We start from the raw sequence: 24,780 nt of genomic DNA, 5'->3' as shown, positions 1-24,780 counted from the left end.
CGGCGAAAAAGCCGGCGAGTCGGGAAAATTAGCGCTTGTTAGAGCGAACAAGCTAGCATCTTGCAAAAGTGGAGGTGATCGAAAACGCGTAACGAAGTAGCGGCTGTCGGGTGACGTTCAGACCAACACCTGTCTCGACTGCCATTCAACCTTCTCATCCACGACTCACCTTCCCGCTTAACCATCCGCCCAGTGCCCGAGACATCCTTCTCACAAGAGTGAGGCAAGCAGCATCTCCATCAATCCGCAGGACGTCGCCGCCCAGCGCACCACATCCAGCACCACACGCGCGCGCCCCTTGACCCAAAATGGCGTCTTCAGCCAAGATGGACGTGGACAACGCCGACGAGTCGTACCTGGAGCAGGCAGCCTCGTCATCGTCGACGCCTGCGTCGCTGCAGTCCTACTACCCCAAGTTCCGCCAGCTGCACGAGCGCAAGCTGTGGTACCAGCTCACGTTGACGATCGAAGAGTTCCTCAACCACCCAGATTCGCAAACGCCTCCGATCCAGATCGACCTGTACGACAAGTTTGTGAAGCGCTTCTCGTCCAAGATCAACCAGCTGCAGCTTGCCGCCATCGGCGTCAAGGTGGCACGGCAGTACCAGGAGCCGGCCAAGGCGCTCGAGTTCCTGGAGCAGCTCGCCACCAAGCTCGACTCGCCCGATTCGCAGGATGCGTACGTGTACGCGCTGATGGAGGCGGCGCACTTCAAGCTGCTGCTCGGCGACGGGGACGGCACCAAGGCGGCTATGGACAAGTGCGGCAAGATCCTCGACGGCTTTGACGCGGTGGAAACGGCGGTGCACGCAAGCTACTACCGCGTATGCGGCGACTTTTACAAGGCCAAGGCAGAGTACGCCAACTACTACAAGAACTCGCTGCTCTACCTAGCGTGCGTCAACGTGGACGTGGATCTGACCGACGAGGCGCGCGTGCAGCGCGCGCACGATCTCAGCATCTCGGCGCTGCTGGGCGACACCATCTACAACTTTGGCGAGCTTCTGCTGCATCCCATCCTGGCGTCGCTGGGCAAGAGCGAGCAGCATTCGTGGCTTTCGGAGCTGCTGTTTGCCTTCAATGCGGGCGACATTGGTCGATTCGAGGCACTGGCGCCGCATCTGCCCAAGGAGGCGATCCTGGCGGAGAATCTGCCGTTCCTGCGCCAGAAGATCTGCCTGATGGCGCTGATCGAGAGCGTGTTCAAGCGCTCGGCCGACGACCGCACGATTGCGTTCGCAAGCATCGCAGCCGAGACCAAGCTGCCGGTGGACGAGGTGGAGCATCTGGTGATGAAGGCGCTCAGCCTCAAGCTCATCCGGGGCACGCTCGACCAGGTGGAGCAGCTGGCGCGCATCACGTGGGTGCAGCCGCGCGTCTTGGACCACGGCCAGATCCAGGCGCTCCAAGCACGCCTCAAGTCGTGGTGCACAAAGGTGGAAGAGGTGTCGGAATACGTCAAGAACCAGACACGTAAGTTGTCCTCGTTTGCTTCTGCTTGCCTTGCCTCACGCATGCTGACCTTGCTCTCGCTTCCTTTTCGTGCTCCCTTCCGCAACAGCCGAACTCTTCGTCACGGCATAGACATGCCTCGAGCAATCTCAGAGATCTTCGTCACGTGGCTTGAACGTTTGGACAACGGTCAGATGGCGTACCATTGAGCGGGAAAGGCGAGCGACGAAAGCGTGCGATGGCGTGCAAAAGTGTACAGAAGTGGGTGAGCGGCCGATATGCAGATGGATGGAGACAGTGCGAAGAGAGAGAAGGGGGGCTGGAAGCGGACGAGGAGGCGAAAGAGCCAAAAGGGTCTAGAGGACGACACACCTGCACGAGCCAGCGTCGTTGTGTAATGCCTCTTTGGTCTTGCTCTGGGAGATGGCGCCGCCGGAGGAGGCGCCTGCGTTGCGGACGAGCATGGCGGCGCGCGTGGCGGCTTCAAACACGGCGTCGACGCCGTGGTTCTTGAGCGAGCTGCACTCGTGATACGAGCGTGCGCCGATCTGGGCGGCCACCTGCTTGGCGTGGTTGCGGTCGACGTAGTGGCCCTCGACGGGCTTGCCCTTGGCGATGGCATCTTCGCGCAGGTCCTTCTTGCAGCCGACGAGCAGCACGGGCACCGAGGGACCGCATATTTGACGCACCTCCTCCATCCATTTCACCTGTACGTTTTCGAGCGAGTCTGGCGTGTCGATGGCGAATGCGATGAGGATGACGTGTGCTTGCGAGTACGAGAGCGGACGCAGCCGTTCGTACTCCTCCTGGCCTGCGGTATCCCACAGCGCAAGCTGCACGGGTTTGCCGTCGAGTCGGATCTCTGCGACGTAGTTTTCAAAGATGGTGGGCTCGTACTCCTGCGGGAACTCGCCGATGGCAAAGACGCAGAGTAGACTGGTCTTTCCACATGCGCCGTCGCCGACGATGACGAGTTTTCTGCGGATGGGTGCCGGTGACATGCTGGCTGATCAATGTGCGGCAGAGGCAGGCTGAAGCAGCGGAGGAGAGCGTCGGAAGCCCAGCCGATGCAACGATTCAGATCTAGTCGAAGCGCAAGCAAGAGTAGAGACGAGCTGTAGGATTGGTGTCGGAAGGCGGGAGAGGCCGACGTGCGTATCGGACGTGCCTATCAGCCGCTGCTCGCCGGCAGAGTCGAGAGCGGGAGGTCGTGGTGGGTAGGGGCGCCGTCGTCTTGCTTCTACGGATGGTCGCAAGATCAACGATCGAGGAGCCGGTGATGGGCGAAACACAAGCGCGAGGATGAGGAGGATGAGGATGGCCAGTTGCGTCGGTCTCAGCTGGGTAGAGGGAGGAGCGTTTGGAAGATGGTGTGGGTCCTGGTCTTTGGCTGCAATGGAGGCGCCGATGGGTCCCCGTCAATCGAGCGCTTTCTCGCTCACTGCACTGCATCTGCAACTGCACTGCGCAGCTCCGCCCGCCCACCGCGACCATGCGCATCTCCACCTGTCACTGCGACACCAAAATGAGAGAGGGTGCAAATTCCCAGCCGGGCAGTCCGATTCATGAAATGGAATTTCGGCGCGCCCACAGCCACAGCCACACATCCACATCCGCATGCTCCGCAAATGGACCCCCAACACCGCTGCAGTGCGAGAAAGCGACGCAAGTTGGAAATGTCGGAAGGCGGTCCAACCGGAATGCCGCCCGTCATCTCGCCGCCGTCTTGGAACAGACACGAGCGGAAGCGGACGCACTGTCTGTATTAAATCACACGCAAGTGTTCGGACTGGCCGATGGCAGAACGCACACGCCTTCTCGACTGTTCTTCTTCTGCACGGCACAGCCGCAAACGGCTCGCGGGCCACACTGCTGCAGCCGTGCATACGATGGAGCTTCATCACACCAGCGAGAGCGGGGTTTGTGGAGGCCGAGCCCCTTTTGGGCGTAATTTCCTCGCAACGATGTGAGATTGAAAGGACCGCGCACATCGCCAGATTCGGTGCATTGCATTCCCGATTGCCGCACTTCAGGGCCGCAGCCTGGCCCTGAGCGAAATTTTCGATGCGAACTTTTTGACTCTCTCCCGCAACGCTGTGGAGGAGGGTCCGGACCAAAATCAACTTTTTTTTTTTTTTCCTTGCCTCCTCCTCCACTGCAGCCAGGAATTTGTCGGGTCGTGTGGGCTTTTTCCAAGGCTCAGCCCGAGAGAAGAAAGCCGTTAGCAAAGAGAGCCAAAAGTCGACATTTCGTTTGCCTTCCACCTCGGCTTCTTCCTGTACGCACTCTCACATGCACTCCCTCCTCCATCCACCATCCATCCCTACCCGGCGTTGATCGCACCCATCGCTCATCCACGAGCGTCACAAGACACGCCTTCGAGTCTTCTAGACCGCCCTCTTCCAGTGCGGACGTGGCCACCATCTCGGATCCACCGCTGCCCGCCACCACCTCTGGAAAAACGGCCTTAGGCTCCCTTGCGATTCCGCCACCGGACATCCGTACGACTCTGGGGCAACATCCACCATAGATCACCATGATCGCAAAACAGGCTTCGCTCGCAAGAGCCTCTTCCGCCTCGGTCCTCTCCGCATCCACCTCTTCGACAAGATGCATGCGTCTCCCATCCACAAGCGCGACTGCGCCACCCGCCTGGCTAGCTCGCCGTTCGCCTCTCGCGCCGCAGTCCTTGGCATTCAGCACCAAGGGCCCTCGCAGTCAGGCGATCCCAGCAGCACAGACGCATGTCGACCATCAGGAGCCTCATGACTCGTCTTCCGCCGCCTCCTCCGCCGCATCATCAAGCTCCACCGCCTCCCAAGCATCGTCATCATCCCATCCTTCAGCATCCTCGTCGCGCTCCGATCGCCGCTCCAGATTCATGCCCTTCGCATTCGCAACAGGCTCCCCTCTCACCCGCCTACCCACCCCATTGCCACAGGACGTCGCAGAACGCTCCGCTCTGCTCAGACGCCAACTCCAGCCCAAAACCAAGGCAGGAACTCCCATCCCTACCACCTCGCCTTCGCTCTTCGGCGATACCATGGCCGGCCTCTCCTTTGGCGACCTCTCCGGTCTCACCATGAGCAGCGCAGATGAGTCCTACTATCCGGCCAACAAGGCCGTAGAGTACGTCAGCATCCTCAAGGCCTGTCTCGGCACCGGCCTCATCAGCCGCGCACACAAGGTCTTCGCAGACCTCCGCACCCAGGCCGCCTCTCGCTCCCGCGAACTCTGGGAGCTCCGCCAGCGCCTCGCGCAAGGCATCGTCAACCAGAACGACCGTCACCAAGACCTCGGCGAGCTCGGCGCCTACCAGTCGCCCATCGAAGTGTGGACCTACAACTCCATGCTCCAGGCCTACTTTCGAAAGGCCTACCAGGCCGAGTCCTTGGAAGGCACCGCCGAATGGCTCACCCGCGCCTGGGAGCTCTGGAGAGACATGGAGAACGCCTCGAGAGCCGCTGAGCTCGATCAGCCACCCTCGCCAGACCCGAGCCCCAATCCGGCCACCTATGCCATCATGGCCCGCGGCATCGTCGCCCTCCAGCGCTCCGGTCGCTATCCCTCCACAGCACCAGCCCTCAACGACCTCGTCCTCTCCATCAAGCGCGCAGACTACGGCCTCGACAGCATCCTCACCTCGCCCGCCTTCAACCCGCAATCCGCGGAGGACCCCGACGTCACCGGCCCTCTCGGATCCACCAGCGTCGACCAATCTCGCGAGGGCGAAGTAGACGCAGAGGTCGTCCTTCGCAGCCTCACCACCGTCGCCAACCAGATGGGCGAGACCGGCATGCTCAAGGAACTCGAGACCGCCCAGAGCATCCTCGAAGGCCGCAGAGTGCTCTCCGAGGCTCAGTCTAGCGAACTGCCTTCCAATCACGATCCGCTTGCCGACGTCCCCGAGCTTCTGCCCGTCAAGACCACCTCCAAGGCGAGTCGCCTGGGCAACGAGCCCGACAACAAGGAAGGCGAGATGCCATTCAACCTCGCCTCGCTCAAGGGCAACCTTTCCATCGTCCAGGAGGCCCGTCGCACCATCAGCGACCCCTACGAGCGCCAAAAGTGGCTCGAGCACAGCGCCGTCGAGGCTGCGCGCAAGCGACTCGAGCACTCTGCCGAGAAGCTCGAAGAACTCGGCCTGCAAACCACCGGCGCGCTGCAATCCAAGCCTCTCCAGAAATGGATGTGGGACTGGTACAACAAGCTGCAAACCGCCCTCAACAAGGACCTCGATCGCCTCGACTCCGACCTCAAGAACGACGTGCACGCAACCAAGGCCATGCTTCCGAACGAACAGCAAATGCTGCCCTTCCTCCGCCTTCTCCCCGTGTCCAAGCTCGCTCTCATCACCATCCTCGAGCTCATGCGCATGAGCGGAAACGGTGGCGTCTCCGACGGCATGAAGACCACCCGTGCCTTGCTGCAGGTCGGCCGCGCCATCGAGACCGAGTACCATTCCGAAGTCATCCGCAAGAACCCAAAGATCTTCCAAAACGCCCAGGCAGCACAGGCAGCGCTCAAGAAACGCGGCCTCGTCGACTTTGCCGCCCGTCGCGAGATCAAGGAGTGGCAAAAGCAGCAGGAAGAGCAGGGCGTCATGTCGTCCATTCCCAAGTGGACCCAGATCACTCGTGCGCGTGTCGGAAGCTACTTGGTACAGCACCTCATGCAGGTGGCCACCGTCAACCGCAAGGCCACCGACCGCGACGGCATCCTTTGGGAGGAGGACCAGCCTGCCTTCTACTCCACCTACCAGTACCTCGGAGGAAAGAAGCTCGGCGTCATCAAGCTCAACGAGGTCGTCGCCAAGCGTCTCGACAAGGATTCCATCTCCGAGACGTTACACCCTCGCCACCTTCCCATGCTCGTGCCTCCCAAGCCGTGGACCTCGCATGATTCTGGCGGATACTACTCGGTCCGACAGAGCGCAATGCGCTTCAAGGACAGCGCCGAACAGGGCTCGTACCTCCGCGCCGCCTCCGACAACGGCGACCTCGACACCGTGCTGGCCGCGCTCGACGTCCTTGGGAACACGTCCTGGAAGATCAACAAGCCCATCTTCGACGTCATGCTCGAGGTGTGGAACTCGGGCAAAGACGTTGCAGACATGCCGCCCATGGAGATGGAGACGCCCGAGCCAGTCAAGCCGGACAACTACGATCACGACATCAAGGCGCGCTCCGTCTACCTCCAGCGACTCAAGCAGTGGAACCAGCAGCGCTCCTCCAACCACTCGCAGCGTTGCGACGTCAACTACAAGCTCGAGATTGCACGCGCCTACCTCGGCGAGCGCTTCTACTTCCCACACAACATGGACTTCCGCGGCCGAGCCTACCCCATGCCGCCCCACCTCAACCACATCGGCAACGACCTTTGCCGAGGTCTGCTCATGTTTGCAGACAGCAAGCCGCTCGGCAAGGCCGGTCTGCGTTGGCTCAGGATCCACATCTCCAACGTCTTTGGTTACGACAAGGCCAGCTTCGGCGAGCGTGAGCAGTTTGCCATCGACCACGAGGCCGACATCCGCGACAGCGTCGAGCGCCCGCTCGACGGAAACCGCTGGTGGCTCAAGGCCGACGACCCGTGGCAGTGTCTTGCTGCGTGCATGGAGCTTCGCGCCGCGCTCGACCATCCCGAGGGACCCGAGGCGTACGAATCCTGCCTTCCCGTCCACCAGGACGGTACCTGCAACGGTCTGCAGCACTACGCTGCGCTTGGTGGTGATCTTGCGGGAGCCAAGCAGGTGAACCTGTCCGGTGGCGACCGTCCGGCTGACGTTTACTCCGGTGTGGCGGACCTGGTGATCAAGGTGCTCGACGAAGAGGCAGCCAAGGGCGACCGCACCGCAAAGATCCTGCAGGGCAAAGTGACGCGAAAGGTGGTCAAGCAGACGGTCATGACCACCGTTTACGGTGTCACCTTCATCGGTGCCAAGAACCAAGTCATGCGTCAGCTGGCAGACCGAGGCGACGTGCCAGCCGAGGACCTCTTCAACGCGGCGAGTTTCCTTGCCAAGGTGATCATGTCGTGCATTGGCAACCTTTTCTCCGGCGCACAGAAGATTCAGGACTGGCTGAGTTTCTCGGCCAAGGTGATCGCCAAGTCGATCCCCGGACAGCGAGTCGAGGAAGCCACCCGACCCTACCTGCCGAACGAGGCCAACCTGCGACGTGCCGACGTGCGTGGATTCTCTCGCGATCCTGCCAAGGCGGATCGTATTGCCAAGGAGCAGATGACCTCGGTCATCTGGACCACGGCGCTGGGCCTGCCCGTCGTGCAGCCGTACCGCAAGGCCAAGAAGCGCCAGGTGTCGACGTCGATGCAGACCGTCTTCATCAACGACCCGCTTCTGAACGCCGAGGTCTCGCCGGCCAAGCAGGCGTCCGCGTTCCCGCCCAACTTTATCCACAGCCTGGACGCGACGCACATGATCCTGACGGCGCTCGAGTGCCATGCGGCCGGTCTCACCTTTGCCTCGGTGCACGACTCGTACTGGACGCACGCTGCGGACATCGACACCATGTCGGATATGATCCGCGAGACGTTTGTGCGTCTGCATTCGCAAGACATCCTCTACCGCCTGCGCGAGGAGTTCCTGCAGCGCTACGAGGGCTACAAGGTGCCCGTCGTTTCGCTGCAGGCGGCGCAGCGTCGTCGACCGCGCTCCAAGGCCACTGCGGTCGAAGATGGCGTCTCGTCGACGTCGTCGCCTTCGGAGACGGTTCTTGCCATGCCAGCCGACGAGCTTGCCAAGCTTGAGGGCGATGAGGGCGAGTTGATCCTCGGCAAGCCGTCCAGGGAGGCGGCCGAGGAGGATGGCGACGATGTCGACAGCGCCGAAGCCGCCGCCACCGAGGAGGGCCAAGACGCCGAGGCGGCAGCGCAGGCACCAGCCAAGAAGACGCGCAGCCGCAAGTCCAAGGCGGAGAAGGACGAGGAGTGGGAGTCCAAGTTCAAGGCCAAGTTTGTCAACCTCGCCGACATCCTGCCGCCCATCCCGGCCAAGGGCTCGTTCGACGTCAACGAGATCAAGCGTTCGCTCTACTTCTTCTCCTAAACCACCATCCGAATTTGCACTCTCTCGCGTCACTCATCTCTCTCGCTCAGATAGACTTGTTTTAATCCCATTTGTACTCTTTTCAATGCATCAACGCGCATCTTCCACGCAGGTTCGGGATGTGGAATTGACACGAGGCTTGGGACTAGGATCGGATGGGGGCGTGCTTGGCGAGGTACGAGGGCTGGTCCCAGAGGCTGGCGACGAGTTTGCGCGGGCCGGTCCAGGGGGTTCGTGCGTGCTGGACGGCGAGGTTGTCGATGACGAGCACGTCGCCCTGGTGCCACTCGACGTGCGCCTGGAGGTCCTCGGTTGTGCGATGCGCGGTTTCAAGCCACTCGAGTGGGATCGTTTCGTCTTCCTCGGTGGAATCGCCGTCGAGCGGGCGCGGGAAGGAAGGTGGCGGGAAGAAGTCTTTCTTTTCGCTCGAATAGTGCGGGGGGTCCAGACAGCCGTGTTGCTTCGAGTAGGCGTAGCGGTTGCCGACATTGTTGAAGTAGGCAGGCCGACCGAGCGTCGGGTGGACACGAATGCCGGGCACGCGCTGAAACACGTTGATCGATCCATCCTCGAGCCAGGTCCACGAAAACCCGCGCTGATGCCATGCTCCCAACTTGCCCTCTGCATCCTCGTCGGTGGTCGTCTGACCCCAGCCGCCCTCTCTCGCCAGATCGAGGATGTTGTCTTCGACCAGCTGGCGCTTTTCGGCCTCGGTGAGCTGGGTGAGGTCGATCCTGTCCTCGGGAGTAGGGCCGAACGAGTCCGGGTTGTACAGGCTGTTGCCCTGCACCGAGTCCTTGACCTTGGCTACGGGATGGTGGATGATGAAAGTCAGGCCGCGCCGGGTGATCTTTTCGACGTAGCCGGGCACGCTCGAGTTGAGCCTGTCGTAGAGCGCCAGACTGTTGGCGATGGGCGTCTGACCGCCCGAGGTGGGCGCCGAGAGACAGCAAAAGGCGATGACCGAGGGATAGTGCGTCGAAAGACCGTACTCGTTGTGCGATCCAATCGACTGATGCGGAGGCCCCTCATTGGCCGTGGCCACGTTGGGCGCCATCTGATGGCGGATCACCATGAGACCCTTATCGACATGCGCATGCCACAGGTTGCGAGCCTCTTCTGGCTCGCCGCCCGACCGAGAAGCACCTGCCAAGCTGTGCATGAAGTCGCTAAAGTCGTCGGCGCTGCGAATGGGCAGCCCCTTGAAGTGCACTGCGCCTCCGTGCGCATCCATGAGCTCTTGCAGCCTCGACGGTCGATACTCGCTGGCGGGCGCAGGCGCAAGCGAGCGCACCGATTCGACAATCTCGGGCGTGGTCAAAGGCTCAGCGCTGCCGTTTGTACGCACGGGTCGAACGATGAGTGGAAATGTGACCTCGCGCTCGTTGGGATCGTTCTGAACCAACTTCAGCCGGCGCTGGTAGGGCTCGGAAGCAGGCGCAAAGGCGATGTTGGAGTCGCCTCGCACGAGGCCATCCTGCGCCACTTGCTTTGTTGAATGCGCTGGCGCATCTAGCGTTGAGGCTCTGACCGCGACTGGAGCCATCTTGGGTGAAGCTTAGATGGGGTTGATCGTAACAAGTCAAGAGGTGGTCTGAGCCTGTTCAGCTGGATCAGATCTCAGTCACCGTCCCGGAGAGCTGGGTTTAGCCGGTGGCTTCAGCACGACCGGATCGGTGGTCGGATGGCCCCTGCATAGTTGGACCGAAGCCATTGCAGGTCTCGACATCACGGCTTGGCACGACAGTTACATTGCCGGTAAAGCGGTGGTGTGCTGCATCGCTTGTCGCCTAAAGTGTGGGGTAGCACGCCATCGCGAGGTCCTCGTGGGGGGAGCTGTCGAGGCTTCGGGCCAACCTGTCAAGCTGTCGATCGGGCATGATCTGATTGAGAGAAAGACAAGTGTAGGCCGATCAGATCGCAAGTGGCTGTAATATATTGTTAGACCGAAGCACAATTGGATCCAAAACCGCGACCACCAAAGCCGCTTTCCCCCGCGATGGGTGTAGAAGGCCTGCCCGTATGCCCCCGAAGCATTCAGTCCATTCGGGTGCAGGAGAACTTCACGACATCGGGCTGATCCGCGCGTGAACGATAGAAAGCGAGGCTGAAGCTCGACTTGAAGCCTGACTGTTCGGCATAAACGGACAGGTGGTGCAGTCGCAGTTTGCTGGTCAAGCTCCGTGAATGCCTTTGCCAGTCGCCTCGGAAAGATCCTTCTGGCTTTCCGGATCGAACGACACAGCGACGGCCCTCCGCTTGCACCCGCATCTCCACCCGCACCCCGCACTAGGCTCATGCGCTCCTGCCCCTCTCTCTTTCACCCGCCAAATCGGAAGCAAACACACCCGGAGCCCCTACCGGATGTATTGCATTGTGTCGAGAATCCAAGGCGGCGGCGGCAGTGAGCGGGCTGAAGCGTGGTGACGCCAGTCAGCCTCCCCCTGCCTGTCTGCCGCTTTGCACTGTGTAGCCTCCTCCTTTTGCGACTGCTGCTCGGCTTCTCGCCCGACTACGCTTCACTCGGCCGTTGCTTACTGTGCTCAGATCTGATCGACTAGCACACCGCAGCATACCCAACAAATCAGCGCTCGGTGATAAGAAGAAAGTGCAGCCAAAAAAGGAGAGAGAAAGTCTCACCGAGAGAGAGTCACTGTTGCGCCGAGGAGAGAGCGAGCAGGCAGGGTCTTGCGAGGCGCAGCGCAACTGCACTGATCTTCAAGTGATAACGTTGCTCAGAGGCTCCACATGACCCTTGGAGTTCAAGTGCTGCGCGGCTTTTTTTGAAATGGGGATTAGATGTCTTTTTCAAAGCTGGACGCTCGGATCAGCTTGATTGGGCAGTGGAGCCAAGAGCGATCAGCCCGTGCATTTCCAAGAGCTTCTGCGCTGGGAGAGCGCAGAGAGAGTGGGCATTATTCAGAAGATCGATTGTTCACAGTCGAGAGGAGCAGGCGGACCTGCGCGGTCACCGCGGTGCTCTCCGGGCCCGTCAGCAGTCATCCTTTGGCTCGGCTCGCTCCGCCACTGGCTTTGCGCAGAGGCCAGCCAGCAGCACCAGCAGCAGCAGCAGCAGCAGCAGCGAGCAGTGTTGGGCGACGCAGACCCGCACCCTCCTGCAGGCGCAAAGCGATCAAAAGTGCGTGTCCGCTTCGTCTCTTCTTCCTTCTGCTCCACCATCGAATCTTCTTCGTGTCACACTCCCCATCCATCATCTCAAAAATGTCCCAGGTCAACATCGGTATCAACGGGTAAGCATCTTCCTCGCTCCCTCCTCCTCCTTTGACTTCGGCGTCGGCTGCGTTCGTCGTTGCCCAAACGTGCCGGGCGGTTAGCTCCATGCGTTGACCGCAAGGGAGTTGCTCAACCGGCGCAGCTCGGTTGTCGTCGCTCGTGACCGGTGTCATCGCAAGCTCTGCTCCGGCAGCTTGTGCGGCAACGCTGAAAAGCGCCGACATCGAACGGGAGCATTATTTGACAGCGGAGAGGCGAAAGTCTAGTCGTCCGAATGCTCCTTTCGGGCGCTCGCAGCTGCTCTGGAGGTATGACGAGAAACGCCAAAGAACGAGGCGCTGACGCCTGGTCGCTCTGCTCCTATTTGTAATTACACAGCTTCGGCCGCATTGGACGTATCGTCTTCCGTAACTCGGTCGTCCACAACAGCGCCAACGTTGTTGCCATCAACGACCCCTTCATCGACCTCGAGTACATGGTCTACATGCTCAAGTACGACTCCACCCACGGTGTCTTCAAGGGCGACGTCTCCACCAAGGACGGCAAGCTCATTGTCAACGGCAAGGAGATCGCCGTCTTCGCCGAGAAGGACCCCGCCAGCATCCCCTGGGGCAAGGCCGGCGCCCACTACGTCGTCGAGTCCACCGGTGTCTTCACCACCATCGACAAGGCCTCGGCCCACATCAAGGGTGGCGCCAAGAAGGTCGTCATCTCGGCCCCCTCGGCTGACGCCCCCATGTACGTCTGCGGTGTCAACCTCGACTCGTACGACCCCAAGGCTCAGGTCGTCTCGAACGCCTCGTGCACCACCAACTGCCTGGCTCCCCTCGCCAAGGTCATCCACGACAAGTTCGGCATCGTCGAGGGTCTCATGACCACCGTCCACGCCACCACCGCCACCCAGAAGACCGTCGACGGCCCCTCGGCCAAGGACTGGCGTGGAGGCCGTGCTGCGGCCGCCAACATCATCCCCTCGTCCACCGGTGCCGCCAAGGCGGTGGGCAAGGTCATCCCTTCGCTCAACGGCAAGCTCACCGGCATGGCCTTCCGCGTGCCCACCACCAACGTCTCGGTGGTCGACCTCACCGCCCGCCTCGAGAAGGGCGCCAGCTACGACGAGATCAAGGCCGAGATCAAGCGCGCCTCGGAGAACGAGCTGAAGGGCATCCTCGGCTACACCGAGGACGCCGTTGTGTCGCAGGACTTCATCGGCAACCCTCACTCGTCCATCTTTGACGCCGCTGCCGGTATCTCGCTGAACAACAACTTTGTCAAGCTGGTTTCCTGGTACGACAACGAGTGGGGCTACTCGAACCGATGCCTTGACCTGCTCGTCTTCATGGCCCAGAAGGACAGCGCGTAGGTACGCTCCCTACGTCTCTCTCCCCTTGTCCCTTCTCCAATGTTTCGACGTTGATGATGCGCGCGTGCCGTGCGTCGGCTCGTGTATCCTCGCAAAAGCAATCGAATCACGTCTTTCTCTATGCTTTTCTGGTCCTGGTTCTGACTATCGGCTGTCTCTCTTTTCTTCTTTGCTTGCCTGGCTGGACGGTGGATGTGACTCCAGTGGAACTTCGAGGCTGTAGACGGTGGCTTGCGAAATGGCAGCGTCTTGATTCGAACGAACTGCGCGTGGACCGCAGGATGGAAATTTCGAAATGCGAGAGTGTGAGATCGGGCTTGAAAAAGCCGCGGAGCTGGGAGGACGGCGGGGATGGCTGGAGCGACGCGCAAGCCGCGGGAAAGGCGACGGCTGTAGCGCTCGCCGTTACTGCAGGCTGTCAAGAGGGATCCGGACTCGAACGTCCTCGTGGCGCCGGCTGTTGGGATTCGATGCTGAGTGTACCCGGTGAGCGGTTCGATGCTGAGTGTTCTTTTGGTGCGCGGTGCGCGGTGGAGGCCGAAGGTCATGCTGGGCGGAAGATCGCTTTGCGTTACCACATCTGACCTCGTTCGCTTCCCGCGGCCGCAAAGCAGAGCCAGGGAGAATTTTTAAGCTTGCAAACAGGCACCAGACGTGCTGCAGCGAGTGCAAAAATTCTCCGATCTGGTGGAGAGCGAGGAGCACGCGTCAGATGCGGCTCTGACGTAGATCCCTACCGCGATCCGCGGCAAGATGCACTCGCCAGACCGCGGGTCGTCGCACTGGCTGCTTACCACACACGTGAGCGCATACTCCCATACAAGCCCTTCCGTGACGACATGAAGGGCCCGCGGGAAATTTTAGTCTGACTCCGTCCTGCCAAAGTGCCGCTCAGCCTTCCTCGCACAAGCCCAGATCTTGGCAGCTGGGCCCACACGGCCTACGGTCGCAAAGCCGCATGTAGACAGCTTGGCGAGAGCCCTTGTGCGGGTCCAGCGCCCTGGAAATGCCGCGGATACCGGTCAATCGGCACCAAGTGCGCGTCAAGGCGCGTCAGACTGCCCTTTCATTTCGAGAAACGTCAAAGATCGCAACGGCCGTAAGCATGGCCCGCCCATGGAATGCTAGCTTATAAAAGCACTCGGTTTGATGTCCGGACCATCGTTTGTCGACCTTTTCCCCACCGACTGCGAACATTGAGCTCCCGTACCGACCAAAGCACTGCAACTTTCCAACATGGCGCAGACATCCTCCAGCAATCACCATGACACCGCCAAACAGTCTCACCGGGCTCAACTGCCTTGGTACCAGGACACGGTGTGGGGCGTCATGATCAACAAGCTCTCCCACGGCAAGAGTCTGCCTTACCCAGAACAAGAGGGCAACTTTGTAGCCCCGGAAAGGTATCAGCCTGGCTACAGGACACGGCATGCCTCCGAGGCCTCGTCGCCCTCTCCTGCCTCGCCTGCCTCGCCTTCGTCGTCCTCGTCGTCTGCCTCAGGGGTCTCCGGGCCGACACGAGTCGACAGCGACGATGCTCCAGCCACAACCAAGCCCGGAAAGGCTCATGACGACAATGCAGAGTCCGCACCCGACGACGAGAACGACGACTCGCACCCCTACCTCGTCGATTGGGATGGTCCCAACGACCCCGACAACCCGCTCAACTGGACCTCGGGACGCAAGTTCTTCGTCACCGGCCTGCTGTGTCTCCTCACCTTTTCGGTCTACATGGGCTCGGCCATCTACACGCCCGGTGTTGAGCTGGTTGCCGCCTACTTTGGCGTCGGCACCGTCACTGCCACACTCGGCTTGACGCTCTTCGTCTTCGGATACGGTCTCGGACCCATGGTCGGTCTTTCGTCCATCTCCGAGATTCCCGCCATCGGTCGCTCTGCACCCTACCTGGTCACGCTGTTCATCTTTGTGATTCTGCAGATCCCCACGGCGCTCGTCAACAACATCGCCGGGTTCATGATCCTTCGATTCCTCGCCGGATTCTTTGGTTCGCCTCCGCTGGCGACGGGCGGTGCTTCGATCGGCGACATGTACAGCCCGCGCGTGCGTCCGCTCGCCATTGGTGTCTGGGGTCTCTCGGCTGTGTGTGGACCCGTGCTCGGGCCGCTCATCGGTGGCTTTGCTTCGCAGAGCTTCGGAGAAGAGGGTTGGCGCTGGACCATCTGGCCCCTCCTCATGCTGTCGGGATTCAGCTTGGTCGTCCTCATCATCGCCTTGCCAGAGACCAGCGCGTCCAATATCCTCTTCAGACGCGCCCAGAGGCTTCGAAAAGTCACCGGAAACCCCCACCTCCGCACCAAGGGCGAAATCTTTTCTGCGCACCTCACCGGCAAGGAACTCGCCCTCATGACATTCGTCCGTCCCTACGTCCTCTCCTTCACCGAACCTATCGTCCTCGGCGTCAACCTCAGTATTGGCCTTGTCTACGGCGTCCTCTACTTATGGTTTGAGGCGTTTCCCCTCGTCTTTGTCCAGACGTACGGCTTCAATCCGGGCGAGCTGGGTCTGGCTTTCATGGGCATTTTTGTCGGCGCGGTGGTCATCTACTACCCGTTCTACCTCTGGGTCAAGCGCTCGTACCAGCCGCTCTTCGACAAGCAGAACGGCAAGGTGGCTCCGGAGAAGTGGCTCGAGCCTGCCATCGTCGGAACTTGGGCCATCCCTATCTGCCTCTTCGGTTTTGGATGGACGGCGACGGCGAGCATCCATTTTATGGTCCCTATAGTGCTATCGGCCTTCTTCAGCATCGGTACCTTCCTCATCTTCCAGTCGGGTCTCTCGTACCTCGGCGACTGCTATCCGGAGTACATCGCGAGCGTATACGCCGGCAACGACTTTTTCCGTGCGGCGATCGGAGGTGCACTGCCGCTCGTGGCGCGCGCCATGTTCAACAACCTGCAGAGCAACGGTCCGCGCGCGTTCCCCGTCAGCTGGGGCTGCACCTTGATCGGATGCGTCTCCATCCCCATGTGCTTCATCCCGCTCTTGCTCCATAGGTACGGCCCCAAGCTCCGCTCCATCTCCAAGTACACCGTCCACGGCGGCGCAAATGGCGCGAACGGCGCCAACGGCCAGTCGGAAAAAAATTAAAGACGCAAAACAATTAAATTAAATGAAACGCTGGCTTGCTTCCCGAGACGGCTTCATTAATCTCTCCGCATCCAGCCTTACCCACACCCTTCCGCTCCCTTGCACAATCATCGTCTATACCTCTTGTCCGTCAAAGTAACACGACTACATCATGCATCGCCACGAGTTACAGAAATACCTATTTGGATTGCAGCATTTCTTTTGATCTGGCTGGGTCTTGCTTGCTGCGTACGAGACATTGCCTATTGCTGATGTGAACAAACCGTTAGCCCGACTTTGCCGTGACCTGACTTTGACGGCCTTGAAGCTCCACTGGCTTGGTATCAGGACTCATTCGGGAGCATCCTGGTTAATGTCACTGCAAGAGCCTTCATTCTCAGAGGGAAGGAGCGACTCAGAATCGAGTTGTTTGCCGTCCTCCTCCGAGTGATCATCGTGATGCCGACCGAGCGAGTTCAGCCCGGCCCACTGCCGACGGGCAATGAAGGGGGAAAAACTCTTATCGACCCACTCCTTCATCACATGATTCAGCCCCCAACATCCTAATCTGTGAATGCCACGCTCTTTTTCAGCGCGCCCTCTTTGCTTCATCGCCAAACGCCACGTCGAATGCCTTCTCTGAGTCACGCTTGCGACCTACGTTACCCAGGCTGACCGGTTTGCGGTCGCGGCTTTAAAAGCGGCGAGTCTGCCCTCCCTTCGTGACTCTTCTTACCACGCCAGCAACCCAGCCCCGAGCCCGTCGCCATAGCTACAGAGACTCGCGAGCGCGACACATCTATGCGCGATGGCAGCCGCCCGTCTTCCCCGGTGGAGCAGCATAAGCGACCAGCAAAGACAGGCCGTACCTCAGTATCGTCTCGAGGTGAACCTGGCCACACCTCGGTGGCTGATAGTATCCGCGCGCCAATCAAGAATCAGTCAAGGACCTCTTTTCCTGACATCCCGCGCATCACTCCTGGCAGCCTGCAAGCTCGCCCATCGCGCGATGCGTCGGCCTTGGGCTTGGACGCCGAACCCATCATCACAGAAGAACAGCCATCCTGCTACACGCCACCTCAGCGCCCTCCGCGGACCCCTAGCGCCGACCTAGGTCTCAACCCCGGCAATGGCTTCCGCCACATCTGGCCAAAGGCGTCTTCAACACCGTGGTCGTTCCGAGACTTACCAAATCCTCGCCACTCGCATACAGTTGACGCTAGCACTATCCGGTACCGCTTCAACGGCAGGTCTCTCTCTGAAAGCCAGGAGAAAGAAGCCAAGGCTGCCATCCGCGCGCAGCTACACGCTGCTGGCGTTGAGGTGTCGACCTACGAGCCCGTCTTCCGGTTTCTGCTAGGCCCAAACCGCGGCACATTCCTGGACCTCAGATTCCGCACCGAGGCGATGTACTACAAGACCTGGCCAGTACGTCTGACCTGGCAGGACCGCCACCTTGAATTGCACTCGGCTGGCGTTCCTCTCCGCGAGAACGTGTTCTTTGTGATCGTTGGAAGCCTTCGGACCAATGCCAACCTCCCAAAGTTTCGCAAGGCCTTCCGCGAACGCTTCACATTCGACCTTACGGTTACCGACATGTTTGCAGACTTCACCGTTGGCCAAGACAAGACTCGCAGCTTCAATGGCTCGGTCGCCTTCTTGGCAACGTACCAAAGTGCGGCCAACGGCAACGCATACATTCCTGGATGGATGAACTTTGAAGACATGGAATTGCCCCTGTACTTCCGCGGCCGAGGCAAGGCTTGCAGGTTCTGCCGAACGAAGAGCCACCCGCGTCATGAACCTAAGGACTGCACCTTTCGGCCATGTCGCCGATGCAACAAGACCGGCCACCCGCTGCGCCTTTGCCCCATGCGTCCCGTGGCTCGCGAGGGTGCTCAGCAAGCGAGCAGTGCAAGACCACATGTGTTCTACACGCCAGCCATAGAATAGAGCCGCCAACCGAACAAGCCACCCCTCGCTCATTTTGCCATGCCTCGTAGCGATGCATGGTTCAGTTTCGACATGAAGTCACCATGTCGACTCCGTCACAGCGCGCAAAATACAAACACATGCGCGGTTGGCAAGTCGCACCTCAGCGCTGGACTTTCTCTCACCGAGTCTCGGCATCCGAGTCTCGGCATCGGCCACAGACAGCTTTTGCAAACACAGGGATTGGATTGCGCGCGGGATAGACATGCGGAGCCGGATCAGTGCCAGTCGATGTACTCGATGTCGTACTCGGAGCGCACCTTGCTCAGGCGGTCCCAGTACGACGCGGGCAGGTGGGCAATCATGCGGTTGATGACGGGCGTGCGCTCGAGGAACCAGAAGTAACCGGGCAGATTGACCTCGGGTCCGACGCCGCCGCGGTCGAGATGCGTCACAATGTTGACCGGCGTGAACTTCGCCAGCGCCGTGCCGGGGCCCGTGTAGACCTTGCGGATGTCGTTCGACAGCTGCACCTCCTGGCCGACGTGCGCAAAGTGCAGCTGGCTCGTGGGACTGATGTGCTTGAGCGTATTGAAGTCGCCGGCGTCGGGCATCATCGTCGCAATCGAGTCGCGGCGGCTCGTGACGCGCCACAGCGCCTGCGGGTGGTCGAGATCGCGGTCGTGGCAGGCCTGATTGAAGGCCGAGATGCAGTCCGGGTCGCCGACAATGGGCGTGCCAAACGTGTAGGCGTCGCGGACATACACCTGGTTGGTTCCCTGCTCGTTGAGACCAAAGTCCCTGGGCCGGGCAATGGCACGTGAGTAGAAGACGCAGGCCAGAGCAGCTCCCAGACTGTGGCCGGTGACGTACATGTTGACGTGGTCCTTGCCCGTCGTGGCGCGGATCTGACGAACAATGTCCGCGACAGACGCGCGGATCTGCGAGTAGGGGAAGGCGCCCGTCTTCTTGTTGAGCGACTGCGGGAAGAGCTGGTTGTAGAAGCCCGCGTGTGCCTTGGTGTATCCGGGCAGCCAGCCGCGGCCGTCGACGTAGTCAAACGTCATGTCGATCGCCCACTCCTTGAACTCGACCGGGTTGGTGCCCTTGAAGACCAGGATCAGAAAGTTGTAGTCCGGGTTCCAGAACGCTCCGCACAGAGGCGACGTGTTGGTGGCCAGCTCGGAAACGCTGACGTAGTTGAGTCCCCACTCTTTGGCCACCTTGATGATCTTGCGGTCGGCCGAAGCGAGCTTCTTGTAGGCGTCCTTGCCGGCGTCGGTGAGCGTGTCGCTGCCCATGAGAAGGCTCTTCTTCAGCTTCTTGGCCTTGTGCGCCGCCACGGCAGCTTCGTGGTAGGCTCCCACGTCACGCTCGTACACCAGCGCCGAGAGCATCATGAGGATCTTGCAGATCTCCAGGTCAAAGGAGCGCTGCTGGTCGGTCGAGGGCTGAGCGTACGTTCCGGTGGGTTCGGACATGACTGTGAAGGCTGCATCGCGGATGAGCTTGTTCTGGGGATCGGCGCCAAACTCGAAGATGAGAGGATAGACTGCAAGTGGGAACGGCAAGATGGTCAGCATCGACAATCCAGGCTCGCAATCGTTAGCATATTTGCACGGAGATACCTACACATGTTGGGTAGACCGATGTCCTTTTTGTTCGAGTACGGTCGCCAGTACGCCTGCACAATGGGGAGCCTCCAAATGGCGCTGGATGAGACGGTCAAGTGACAGGCGGAACGCGTGAGAACGTCAGCAAATGGAAAGGAGGCGAGTGAGGTCAATGGTAGGGACGCTTACCTGATCGTGAGTCCGATAAGTAGGATGATCGTGGTTCCGAAAGCGAAGATGAGGGTGGTGCCGAGACCCAGAGGGTCGAGCAGGTAGCCAGGCAAGCTGGTGAGCGTGATCCACCAGGTTCGAGGGAACCACACAAAGAGGTAGGTGTAGAGGTCCGACAGAGTGGTGCGGAACCAGCCGAGGATGCCGGGGCCGCTCTCCGAGATCTTGGCGAGATCGGCGACCTGCCTTTTGCGGAGGTGCTCGGTGAGATCGGCATGTTTGCCGCTGAGCGCCGGGCCGAGGAGACGGCGAGTCTCTTCGGTGGCAGCCGGAGCACGCTGCTTGCGCTCCTCGGTAGCTTCGGGCGACATGGCGGCAGACATGCGGACAAGTCGTGCTGAAGTCGATATCGGTCGAGACAGGGAAAGACGCAGGCGGAGGTGGTCTGAGAGGCAGCGTCGAGCGAATGTGCTTCTGACCTGCTGGAAAGAGACGTCGAGGGTGTCGGAAGGCCCTTTAAGTAGTTAAGTAGCTGGGTCGGCGGACTGAAGCTTCGGAGGGCGCAGCAGAATTCGTTGCGTTCGTCAACGCTGAATGAGACGGGCGGGGGGCCGATGTCGGAGGGCCCGAGGAGGGATGCGCAGGTCACCCTCTCGCTGTCGTGGCACAGTCCAGCCGGCCAAGGTCAAAATGGAAGCAGAACTGTGACCGTACTTCGGATGCCGGGCGTAGTGACTGAAAATGGATGAGGATCGGAAGGAAGGAACGACGGCGGGAAAGATAGCTGCCGTGCGAACTTTAAAGTTTTCACACCGATGATTGCGTGTTGCCTTGGCTCTGACAACCACAGCCAAGCTGCGACCCGTGTGTATCTGCGGGAAAGTCAGCGACCTGATTCATGCGAGCCACCACGCTCTTGTGTGTGAGGACACGGTCACTGCCTGAGCGTCGACTCCACCGCCAGAAGCTCACGGACCCGCCCTTTCGATGACGGACGCTGAGCCTGCGACAGACTTGATTCTTCGGGGCTTTACAGCGGCTCCATCCGACCAAGGGTCTGCGTTGGAAGGTGTTGCTGCGGTTCCTGGGGACTTGGGCGGCGACAGCAGAGTTGCGTCTCGTCAACCTCCACGTTCTCACGCCGAGCGCAAAGTGGCAAGCGACCTGCGGACCTGCGACCTGTCAAGGTTTCATGCACGCGCAGCCACGGGACCCGCGTCGCAGCCTTCTGCAGCCAATTTTTCCGCTTCCGCTTCCGCGCACGGCCTTTTTCTGATTTTTGACGATAGCTTTCTTCGGGACGTCATGTCAACACAAGCACGAGCGACTCTCAGTCAGACGATCACGAGTTCCATCACACTGAGCCACGAAAACACCTTCACCTTCGTTAGGAAGGAAATTGCCCGTGAAAGTTTGACAGGGCAGAGCTGTACAGGCGCAGGTCGGAGTGTTGGTCTCAAATTGTGTGGCATGCACGAGAAGGCCGGGCATGGCGTGAATCAGCTGTCAGAACCATCTCCCTGTCTAGACGTTCAGACTTGAGTCATTTGACTGCGGCACCTCACCGAGGTGACATCTGAAGACTGTGATTACCGAGGATGTGGCGCTGCTTTCGATTCTAGCCAGTCTGAGCAGCATTGGACCTTTCACGCTCCTGCTTCTTGAGCTTGCGTTCCATCTCGAGGAAGGCCCTCAAGGTGGGATCGAGGTCGCCAATCACGCGGTCCACCTCGCGTTGGGCGCGCTCGCGCAGCTCGTGTTCTGATTCGGCATTGCCGGCGTCGGTGCTGACCGATCCGTCGGAAGACGAGGCAGACGGATAGTCGCCGAGAAGGTCGGTGCGCCACTCGTCGCGCGTGACGGCAGGTGACAGCTGGGTGAGCTGGGTGCGCACCGACGAGAGGCGCGAATGAAAGTCTTCCAGATCCTCTGCGTAGATGTCGTAGGCACAGTGCGCGCAACCTGACATGCAGCATTCCTCGGGCCCAGGCGGGGGAGGCTTGAGCGGGATCACGATGCCCCGGATCGTTGTGGGACCCATGCTGACGTTGGCTGCCGGTGTTGCCGCAGTCGCAGCCGGCGTGGGCGTGACCTCGGCCGGTGTTGCGCCGCGGGCCACGTCGATGCCCTCGGTGCTGTTCGCTTCCACTGCGTTGGCGGGCGTCACTAGCATCGAGGGCGAGGCTGTAGGCGCTGCGGCAAGCGACTCGACCCTGTCGCCGATCTCGGACGAGCCCTGCGAGGGAGTAGCGGCTTCGTCCGAGAGCACGACTTTGGAGCGTGGGAAGCGGTCCAGAAGATTGCGGCCGTGCTTTCGTCTCGGAACGACCGAACTCGGCTCCTCGCGTGCTCTGCGGAAAGCGGTGTGGAATTGCCTCCTCTGCTCGGCAGAGCCGAAGGAAGTTGTGGTGGCCGCGCTGCTGCTGGCCGTCACGCTTTGGGAGGGCTGCGGGCCAAAGGTATAGTCGGCTTCCACCTGCTCAAAGAGCTGACGACAGTTGACGTGCGCCTTGAGACGCGCACACAGCAGAAAGGCGCCGCTGAGCTTGCGGTTCAGACTGTACGTCTCCTGCGGCGGAGGCGTGAGACGCTCCCGCAGCATGAGCGGGATCTGCGCCTTGACCCGATCCGTGATCGTCTGATGCTCGAAAGGATACGGATCCGGAGCGTCCGGGCGGAACGGCTCTCCAAGAGCGATCATGGACTCGACGTGAGCCTGCTCCATGGCAGCGCTCTCGTCACCCGTAAGGTAGCCAACCTTTCTCGACCAGATGAGGCACGAATCGTAGTCGCTCGCAACGGCCGCTTGGAGCATCTGCAGCCAATTATCCATGAACTCTTTCGAGTACTCGCGCGTAGCACCAAAGTCGATCAGCTGGATCTTGCCCGTACGCTCGTTGTAGAGGAAGTTCGACCAGTTAGGATCGGTCTGCATCAGACGGAAGCGGAAGAGCTCCGAGAGCGAGAGGTTGAGGATCGACTGGGCGATGCGATCGCGCGTCGCCTGCGGATAGCGTGACGCCATGCTCAACGGCCGACCGCGCATCATCTCGGTCGTGAGTACTTTTGACGTGCAAAGGCTGTCGACCACCTTGGGCACCTCGAACTCACGCGAGTCGTGCAGGATGGCACGGAAGCGGCGACCCATCTCGGCCTCGCGCTCGTAATCGCACTCGTCCTTGAGCTCGCGGCCAAGTACACGCAGCGTGTTCTCTAGGAAGAGCCCCTTGGGTAGCAGCGCCGATGCAGACACCAGCCAGCGAAGGTACGAGAGGTCCGAGTCGATCGACTCGAGCACACCGGGGAACTGCACCTTGACAGCCACCTTCTTACCGGCCAGCTCGGCATCAGGAAAGTCGTCGCGCAACACGGCCGAATGCACCTGTCCGATCGAGGCGCTTGCAAAGGGGATGTCGTCAAACTCCTTAAAGTTGCGCTCGCGCCAGTCGGCTCCGCCCAGCTCTTGGCTCATGACCTTGTTCATCTGCCAAATAGGCATGTAGTTGGCACTGTTCTGCACTCGCAGCAGTACTTGCTCGATCTGTGGGGGTAGCAGCTTGGTCTCCTGGATCGAGAGGAATTGTCCCAGCTTGAGGGCTGCTCCGCGCATCGTCGAGAGCTTATCGACGAGGCGTGCCACATTTTGCTCCGACATGAAGACGCTGTTGGGCGCAGCACCGTCGGCGCCACTGGACGAGGCGCCGCGGAGAAGGGATCCGGCCGCTCCAAATGCCAGGCCAGCCCCAAGACCACCGTAGTGGAACAAGCGGCCGATGCGTGATGAAGGCACCTTGGCAGCTCGAAGCGGTACATGCTTGGACTCTTTGACGGCGTCGTACTCTTCGGAGCCGTTGATGATGTCCGAATGGATAGGCTCGGCAGGCGCAGATGGCTTCGGCGGTAACGGTGTCGGAGGTACAGACGACACTTCATTGGTTGCTGCTTCGCCCTCGAAGGGCAGTATGGGCGGTTTCGGTGGGCCTTGCGTGACCTTTGGCGGCGCAGGATCGACTCGAGGAGGACTTGGGTCTAGAGCGACGGAGTTGGGCACGGAGGGCGCTATTGGTGGCACAAAGTCTTGAGAGCCGATGACTGGCGTTCTCGTTTCGGGCGGAGGAGATTGTTGCACAGGATGCCGAGGCTGCGTTTCTTGTACCGGTGCGGCATCTATTGGAGCAGTCGGCTTGGCAGTTTCTGTGCGGGTGGGCCATGGACGAACTGTCGGACGACTCTCAGGGCCTGGTCCGGCAGCACTGTCTAGGCTCGAGGAAAGTCCGGGATGATCTGGTGGAGTGCCACTTGTCGAGCTATTTGCACCGTCGCTGGCATGCTTTCCTACCTGCTGCGTGGGCCAAGGACGAAGAGGCCCGCGCGGCGCTGCGGCACGCGATCCGCCCGGAGAGAGAACGACGTCTTTGGCGATGTGGCAGATGGTCGATGCTATCGCCGCAGCATCTCGGAGCGCAGAGCGGCTCATTGTCCTGGATGCTGGAGACCTTGGTGGCTCGTCGTCGTGGGTGGGTGCGAGGGGGAAGGTTGGAGTTTGGTATGGCGGTCAGGCTTTCATCAGCACTTCGCTAAGCACGGCCAAAACGGCTTCGCACCTCCACTTCGGTCGGAAGATCTCGCGAACAAATCTCGTCTCCCACAACAAAAGTCGGAATTGAAAGCTAAAAAAGCGGCGAAAAAAAGGTACGAAAACTCGGCGAAAAATCTAAGCGTCAGGGTCCGAAAAGCAAGACAGAGGCTGCAGCTGCCTTGCACAGCTCACACTCGGATTCGATGCAAGTCGCAGCGTTCCCGGCGTTTTAGCGAGCGGTTGGTGACAGTTCGCCGCACACAGCCTCCACCGCGAGCCAGATTTT

General features: G+C 60.4%; 9 protein-coding genes across 9 annotated transcripts; 5 read left to right on the top strand and 4 right to left on the bottom strand.

Moving 5' to 3' along the window:
• Positions 1-308: 308 nt before the first annotated feature.
• On the top strand, positions 309-1,584 carry PAN0_007d3355 (PCI-domain-containing protein; the record flags this gene model as incomplete). The annotated part of the gene is made up of 2 exons (XM_014801439.1): positions 309-1,473; positions 1,562-1,584. 2 exons carry the CDS (start codon positions 309-311, stop codon positions 1,582-1,584), a joined length of 1,188 nt encoding a protein of 395 aa, XP_014656925.1.
• A 224-nt stretch (positions 1,585-1,808) lies between these two features.
• Positions 1,809-2,453, bottom strand: PAN0_007c3354 (RAS-domain-containing protein; the record flags this gene model as incomplete). Its single annotated transcript, XM_014801438.1, has 1 exon — positions 1,809-2,453. The coding sequence occupies one exon, from the start codon at positions 2,451-2,453 to the stop codon at positions 1,809-1,811; it is 645 nt and encodes a 214-aa protein (XP_014656924.1).
• Positions 2,454-3,988: 1,535 nt separating this feature from the next.
• PAN0_007d3353 (DNA/RNA polymerase) lies at positions 3,989-8,515 on the top strand (the record flags this gene model as incomplete). Its single annotated transcript, XM_014801437.1, has 1 exon — positions 3,989-8,515. One exon carries the CDS (start codon positions 3,989-3,991, stop codon positions 8,513-8,515), a length of 4,527 nt encoding a protein of 1,508 aa, XP_014656923.1.
• Positions 8,516-8,660: 145 nt separating this feature from the next.
• On the bottom strand, positions 8,661-10,061 carry PAN0_007c3352 (taurine catabolism dioxygenase; the record flags this gene model as incomplete). Its single annotated transcript, XM_014801436.1, has 1 exon — positions 8,661-10,061. The coding sequence occupies one exon, from the start codon at positions 10,059-10,061 to the stop codon at positions 8,661-8,663; it is 1,401 nt and encodes a 466-aa protein (XP_014656922.1).
• Positions 10,062-11,737: 1,676 nt separating this feature from the next.
• On the top strand, positions 11,738-13,112 carry PAN0_007d3351 (glyceraldehyde 3-phosphate dehydrogenase; the record flags this gene model as incomplete). Its single annotated transcript, XM_014801435.1, has 3 exons — positions 11,738-11,766; positions 11,875-12,057; positions 12,128-13,112. 3 exons carry the CDS (start codon positions 11,738-11,740, stop codon positions 13,110-13,112), a joined length of 1,197 nt encoding a protein of 398 aa, XP_014656921.1.
• Positions 13,113-14,348: 1,236 nt separating this feature from the next.
• Positions 14,349-16,220, top strand: PAN0_007d3350 (MFS general substrate transporter; the record flags this gene model as incomplete). The annotated part of the gene is made up of 1 exon (XM_014801434.1): positions 14,349-16,220. One exon carries the CDS (start codon positions 14,349-14,351, stop codon positions 16,218-16,220), a length of 1,872 nt encoding a protein of 623 aa, XP_014656920.1.
• Positions 16,221-17,000: 780 nt separating this feature from the next.
• Positions 17,001-18,152, top strand: PAN0_007d3349 (uncharacterized protein; the record flags this gene model as incomplete). Its single annotated transcript, XM_014801433.1, has 1 exon — positions 17,001-18,152. The coding sequence occupies one exon, from the start codon at positions 17,001-17,003 to the stop codon at positions 18,150-18,152; it is 1,152 nt and encodes a 383-aa protein (XP_014656919.1).
• A 257-nt stretch (positions 18,153-18,409) lies between these two features.
• On the bottom strand, positions 18,410-20,298 carry PAN0_007c3348 (alpha/beta-hydrolase; the record flags this gene model as incomplete). The annotated part of the gene is made up of 3 exons (XM_014801432.1): positions 18,410-19,683; positions 19,764-19,843; positions 19,934-20,298. The coding sequence occupies 3 exons, from the start codon at positions 20,296-20,298 to the stop codon at positions 18,410-18,412; spliced, it is 1,719 nt and encodes a 572-aa protein (XP_014656918.1).
• A 1,235-nt stretch (positions 20,299-21,533) lies between these two features.
• PAN0_007c3347 (ABC1-domain-containing protein) lies at positions 21,534-24,392 on the bottom strand (the record flags this gene model as incomplete). Its single annotated transcript, XM_014801431.1, has 1 exon — positions 21,534-24,392. The coding sequence occupies one exon, from the start codon at positions 24,390-24,392 to the stop codon at positions 21,534-21,536; it is 2,859 nt and encodes a 952-aa protein (XP_014656917.1).
• Between the last annotated feature and the right edge of the window lie 388 nt (positions 24,393-24,780).

The sequence above is a fragment of the Moesziomyces antarcticus genome (genome assembly GCF_000747765.1).
Source record: "Moesziomyces antarcticus DNA, scaffold: scaffold_v10007, strain JCM 10317, whole genome shotgun sequence".
NCBI classification, from domain to species: Eukaryota; Fungi; Basidiomycota; class Ustilaginomycetes; order Ustilaginales; family Ustilaginaceae; genus Moesziomyces; species Moesziomyces antarcticus.
This window is presented reverse-complemented; position numbering and strand designations above follow the sequence as displayed.